Source organism: Corvus hawaiiensis, chromosome 10 (assembly GCF_020740725.1).
Source record: "Corvus hawaiiensis isolate bCorHaw1 chromosome 10, bCorHaw1.pri.cur, whole genome shotgun sequence".
NCBI classification, from domain to species: domain Eukaryota; kingdom Metazoa; phylum Chordata; class Aves; order Passeriformes; family Corvidae; genus Corvus; species Corvus hawaiiensis.
In genome coordinates, this window is record NC_063222.1 from 10406315 (window position 1) to 10412449 (window position 6135).

The 6135-nt window shown below is 50.2% G+C and overlaps 1 protein-coding gene across 1 annotated transcript in view; it reads right to left on the reverse strand.

Moving 5' to 3' along the window:
- Positions 1-5352, reverse strand: part of EPHA4 (EPH receptor A4) — a 104594-nt gene extending 99242 nt beyond the window's left edge. The window contains exons 1-2 of the mRNA XM_048314392.1: positions 5215-5352; positions 4216-4283 (exon numbers count right to left, since the gene is read on the reverse strand). Of these exons, the coding sequence (XP_048170349.1) occupies positions 4216-4283; positions 5215-5305 (159 nt within the window). The 5' untranslated portion in view covers positions 5306-5352. The remainder of the gene's footprint in view (positions 1-4215; positions 4284-5214) is intronic.
- Between the last annotated feature and the right edge of the window lie 783 nt (positions 5353-6135).

Genomic DNA, 6135 nt, shown 5'->3' on the forward strand with positions numbered 1-6135 from the left:
CCTCAACTACTCGGGCATTAAAGGAAGCATCTGCTCAGGAGAAACAAATTCCAAATCCCCTCAAGCCTCCAGGAGCAAGCATGTGTTTTAAGGGCCCTCTGAAGCCATTCAAGAATGCTCCCTCAACTGATCAGGTTTACTTGTACTACAGTTCAGTTCACAGGACCCTGCCTAGAGCAGGGCTACACACAGGACTTTCCAGACTCACAGAGCAGCACTGACCTGCAGTGTTTCCTTGGCAGCAGGTATCTCATGGACCCTGCTTTGCACATGGAATATCCAACAGGTGACACAGCGTGACTTACTCACACGGAGTGACAGCCACACTTTGGACATCACTACCACTTATTTTAAAAACTCTTAAGCCATCCCTTATTATTTCTCTAAGCTGCCAACTACTTTCCTGGGCTACCAATATCCCAGACAAACTCAGCAAAGCCTTTACTTTGGAGATGGGCAGAAATAGCTGTCTACAGAGACCTGGGTCCTTGACTTGGGTAGCTCTTAGAGAAGGAAAAACAGGTAAGGAGACAACATCATCAGTCTACCAGCAACACCACCATAACTTTGTTATCCAAACAGAGTTTCTTAGTACTGGGAAGGTAAAAAAAGAAGAAATATGTATGCACATCTTTTTTCTGGAGAAAATGTCAGGAAACAGCTAAATTCATATTATCAGAATCCCAAAAAGGTTAGCAGAGAGAGAAAGTGCTGAAAGATCAGGATAGCAGCATTCTGCAAAATTGTTACACCCCTGAAATCAAGTTCAGGCATCTTTAGAAGTGCCAAACAGGCAACATGATTATGAAACAACAACAACACATGTAATCCAAGGCAGGTGTGGAAGGAGGAGATGGAGGAGTTCAGCATAATGAACTTAGAAAAGGAAAGCACATATACCCAACAGTTCCGAAAAGAATTGGTCAAAGTATTATCACAGACAGAAGAAAGTTTATCACAGTGCTCTACTGGCAGGGAGAGAAGGGCAAGTAGGGGCACTAGGGAAAGAAATCTTTCCAGGAAAAAAAACCCAGCAAAACCATAGCACTTCAATTTATATTATTCAATTTATCCTTCCCTATTAAAAAAAATTAGATAATGATATGCTGACTAGGTTTGCAGGCAATACAATGAAGCATGTAACATTATCCTTAGAAAACAGTAATAACTTTAAGGTGACCTCTCAGAAGTGCTTTTCAGAACTACTGAAGCCATAGCTTTGATAAACAGAAGCCTTCTTGACATAAGGGGGCTTCTCGTATAATATCCTGCATTCTTCTCACAAGGATTGCTCTTATGCAAGTGATTTTTACTTAAAAAGCTTCCAGCTTAGCTGAATCCGTTTATAGAATGACAGCAGCTAGCACCATGAGTCACTAGGAGCAGAAAGAGTAATATTTTATTTGCTGCCTAGAGATAACTACAAATTAAAATAAAGGAGAGGGGAAATCAATACTCAGCATGTCACTCCTTTCCAGAGAAAAGAAAAAAATAAATCTTAAAAAGTAATCTATCCATGTAAAGTGTAATATGTTGTTTGTAAGAAGACAGAGTTGTTTAATTTACAGCACCACAGAGCTAGTTTACTGTTACAATATTGTCTTTATGATCCATCACTTTCCATTCTGCTTATCTTCAGATTGTCTACGCTACCAATATTGTGTGTGGTACAAGAGAAAGGAAGAAGCAAAGGGAAATAATACTTGTTGATGGGATTTCCTTTAGTGCATTTACACAATGGAGGATGCTGCTAGAGGATTCAATAGAGAGACCGCTGAGGTCAAGAGACACACAGCAACTGAATTCAGCAAGTTTTTGGATCAGGTTCTCAACACACCCGTCTGCTGACCAACACACAAATGTACAGAGTTGGACTTCTTATTCCATTAATGCACAAATGCGAAACACATCTAAGTGCATCTTTATGACAGAACTGCAAGTAACTACAGCCCAAAATTTCCAGCCACTGTAAATGACTTGTAACTCGAAGTATGTGGTCAAAGCTGTAACTTTTTGCTTTCAAGCTGAAATTAAGTTTTATAATTCAGCTCTTCCCACAGTTTAATGATGCAGATTAAAACATTCTGGGCACAAAACCTGCTTTTCAACTGTGAAATGCAAGAGTAAATCATTAATTACATTCATAATACAATTCATTAACTCCTCCAGGGCTACTATATAGCTAGTCACTGCTAAATGACTATGTTTATCTCCAGCCCTTCTTATCCACACAACCATCACACCCCAGGAACAGTGTGGTTCAGATTTAGAAAAATATCTTTTTTTAAACAGACAATAAAGTATACACAGTTAAAGAATAACACTGAAGGACAAATTCTTCTCAAGACAATAAAGGAGTTTGTTTCTGCTGCTTGAAATAAATCTGCAGCATATGAAGTAAATGCTTTCCAAGCACTGTATCTCAGAAACAGACCATGTACTCTTAAATTTTTCACAACAGGCTTAAAAATAGAACACATGTATGTAGGTTTAGTGAAACGAGTCACGTCCACAATAAGAGCACACATTTTTCCTTCTCAAGCTTGCATGGCACTTTCAGAAAAAACTTGGGGAGAAAGAGGGAATCCAACAGCCATTAATAATATACAGCTGTCCTCTGATCATTGATTCCACTGCTGACTTATCAAAACTTGTATTTTAGCTTCTGTTTTAATACAGAGCATAGATTCTCTTGGAAAGCCTTAGATATCCCTTTGAAAGACCCCATCTCATTAACTGACATTTCCAGCGTGCGGGATTAACAAGGAATCCCAGCTCTCACCGAGATAGAGCTGTACCTTTCCACACTGTCAAAAGATGAGGGCGATTGCCTGCAATCAGCACTGAATGTGCACCGTGGGCGCTGCCAGAGGCCTGCCAATCACATCCCCGCTCTTTGGAAAACCGAGTTTTGGGGACAGCACAGTGTGCTCAGGCGGAGCACAAGCCAGGACTGTAGTCAAGTTCACCCAGAACAACAATGGAGGAGCAAAACAATCCCCCATTCTCCCATGCTACGGTTATTCAGAGCTTATGCATAATGCACCACCAGCCAACGCAGCCTCGGATTCCTTCTCTCACTGCTGTTTCCTTAGCTGTTTCTTCTAATTACAAGTGGGAACGCACACACAAAAAAATAAGTTTTTGTAGGTTTCCTGAAGAATCCAGTGCTTTGTTGTGCACAGGTCCTGATCTTTCAGCACCTTCCTTTTTCAAACACTTTGACTTAGTTACTTCTGCTTAAGGATTCCAAGCTGCTTTTACTCATTTAGTGTTAAAAGGATTTGGAATTTTTTTTTTTACATTCATGTTTAGTGTGCATTGCTGGCATTTTTGGTTGCATTGCTCATATGAAGAAAGAAGGCGCCTTTCTAATTGCTTATTAAAAGAAAGTCCCATGACATACAGTCTCCTCCAGATCCCAGCAACTTCAGAGTCCAACATTTGAAGCAGTTTCCCAGAGAGACACTGGGCACCCTGCAGGTCAGGGCACAGATGAGGGAGCAGCACAGTACCCATCCGACAATATAAAGCTAAACCAAAAAATAAAGCTACCTTGTGTGCAGCTCTCTAAGCAAAGGGACTCTCATCCCAGCAATGAACCTTTTAACGTCATTGCATCACCACTGGGCAGTGCATTCGAGCAGCCTTCTCTTCAACAAGACAATTGTGAAAGTACATAAAAAGAAACTCCAAGGAATCACAGTCAAGCAATGCGTGCTGCAGTTTATCTGTTCAGAAACCAAAACACACGATGTTTACACTCTGAAATAGGACAACTGTCCCATCACAACAAAAGGTCTATCGTGTATATTGATCCCTACTCCTTCATCCAGAAATAGAACAGCAATTACCCTGAACATCTCCCAGCCAAGACGGTCCACAGATAAAATAATAGCAGTCAAGAATGCCAATTCAGTCGGCAGATCACATTTCTTGTTGGTATTTCAGTTTTAAATAGGCATCTAAGCCTATGCCTCAACCAATCTCTTAATTCTGAAACCTCTTTTCTGCCCTTTTGGTTTCCACTTATTCCATGACAGAACTATCCAATGGGAGTATAAAGTTTCTCCAACAAAGAGCAATTCACTTGGTAAGCTAGGGAAGAAATCTGACCTCCTCACCACAATCAACAATAATCGAGCCATTAGGGCTCTCTGAAAGTTACTAATCACCCCCTTTACCCTTTTGATCAGATAGCGGTTTAAAACTTACCCCTCCTTCCAGGGGACTTGCTATCCACCCCAGCTCTCCCTGAACTGATCTGGAATCCAGCAAGGTAACTGCAGAAAGGTACAAATAAAAGAGATTAAATTCCAGATGCCAAAAGGCAATATTAAAATAAATGATTTACCTGAACGTTTCCATATGTGCGGAGCACAATCGCATCCACCGACCACTTGAAATGCAATGTTATTTCCGACCGCGCCAATATTTTAAAAACACTTCCAAACTCACTCTGAGGAACCGCACGTTCGTTTCCCGGCGCACTGGAGCCGCTCAGGGGCGCGGAGAGGAGCGGCGGAGTCCCGGCACACCTGCGGGAGACACCGGAGCGCCTCTCGGAGCGCTCCCGCGGCGCTGAGCGCCGCGTCTCCCGCCGCCTGGGACAGCGCGCCCGCATGCCAGCGATGGGCTCAAAATCGGTACTTGCCGGGACCCCAGGAGCACGGCTGGGCACCGAAAGACCAGGCAGAGGCTCCCCAGGAGACCAGCGCCCCACGCCCACACCGCGGGATGGCTGCCGGCTTCCCCCGCGGAGCTGCCGCCGGACCGTCCCGCAAAACGGGCTGAACCGGGGCCCTGGGGAACGGCGCAGAGCCGCCGAGAGCTCCCGGGAGAACCGGTTTCATGAGCCGCCCTCCGATCCGGGGCCGCCCCGGCGCCGCTCACGGGAGCGCAGTACCTCGGCGGCCCGGCCCGGCCGGGACAGCGGCGGCGCGGAGGGACGCGCGGGGCAGCGGCGGCCGCTCCGCCCCGCGACACCTGTGCCGGCACCGCGGGCGGCCCCCGCAGCGCCGCTCGGGCAGGTCCGTGGCCGCCGGACGGGCAGCGACCGGCCGGGGCAGCGCGGGGGCAGCGCCGTCCCGACGGAGAGCGGAGCGGCGAGGCGGAGAGGGGATGGCACAGCACCGCCGCCCGCCCGGGGGCACCGAACTTTGCCCCCGGCGCCCCGCCGGGAAAACGCGCAGCCCGGCCGCCGGCAAGCCTCACCTTCGTTGGCGGGATAGACCCGTGAGCCGGTGACGGCGCCGCAGACGCCGACGAGGAGCGGGAGAAGGGCGCAGATCGGGACCCCGGCCATGCCGCCGCCGCGCTCCGGCCGCGCTATCCCAGCGGAATAACTGCCTACATGGGGCGCGCGGCGCGCGCTAGACATTGCCAAGGGGGCGGGGCTCGCCCGTCCGTCAGGCGCTGCCGCCAATCGCCGCCCGCTCCGCGCCGCCCGCCCCGCCCCGCCCCCGCGGGCGTGCGGCGCGGGGAGCCGGGCCGGGCGCTGCGGGGCGCTCCCGGGGGGAGCGGGGGAGCGCTGCCTCGAGCGGCCGCGGCCGGCGAGCGCTGCGCAGGGGGCTCTGACCCTAACAGTGTCCGAACTCCGAAAACTGACGGACAAAGGTGAAAAAAACAAAGTTAGGAGAGGAAGAGCGGCGTGGGAGCCGCGACCGCGCCGCGCACACGGACCTGCCCCGCGCCGAGCCCGGGACGGCCCCGCGTCCCGGGAGAGTCCCAGGAGCTGCCGCCGCCCCGCCCGCCCCGGCCCGGCCGGGCTCGGCGCCACCGTTGAGCAACAGCGCCACCTGGCGGGGGCGGCGTCTCCCGCGGCAGCGGCTCCCCGGGGTCGGGCAGGGACGGACAGAGATGGGCAGGGATGGACACGGGCGGACGGGGATGAGCATTACGGTCGGCCGCTCTTGGCGGCGCTTCCCCGGTGAGCGGCAGCGGACGGACCCCGCCGCTCACCGAGAAGGTGCCAATCATTCACTCTTTTATGCACCGGGGCAGTGGCCGGGCGGGGCGGGCTGGTGGGAGAGCAGGATTCGGAGCGATTCCCTCTGAACGCTAACATCCATCGGGACGCACAAGCTCGTGCACACCTCCCTTGTCCACAGCTGTACACGGCGCCCGAACCGTGCC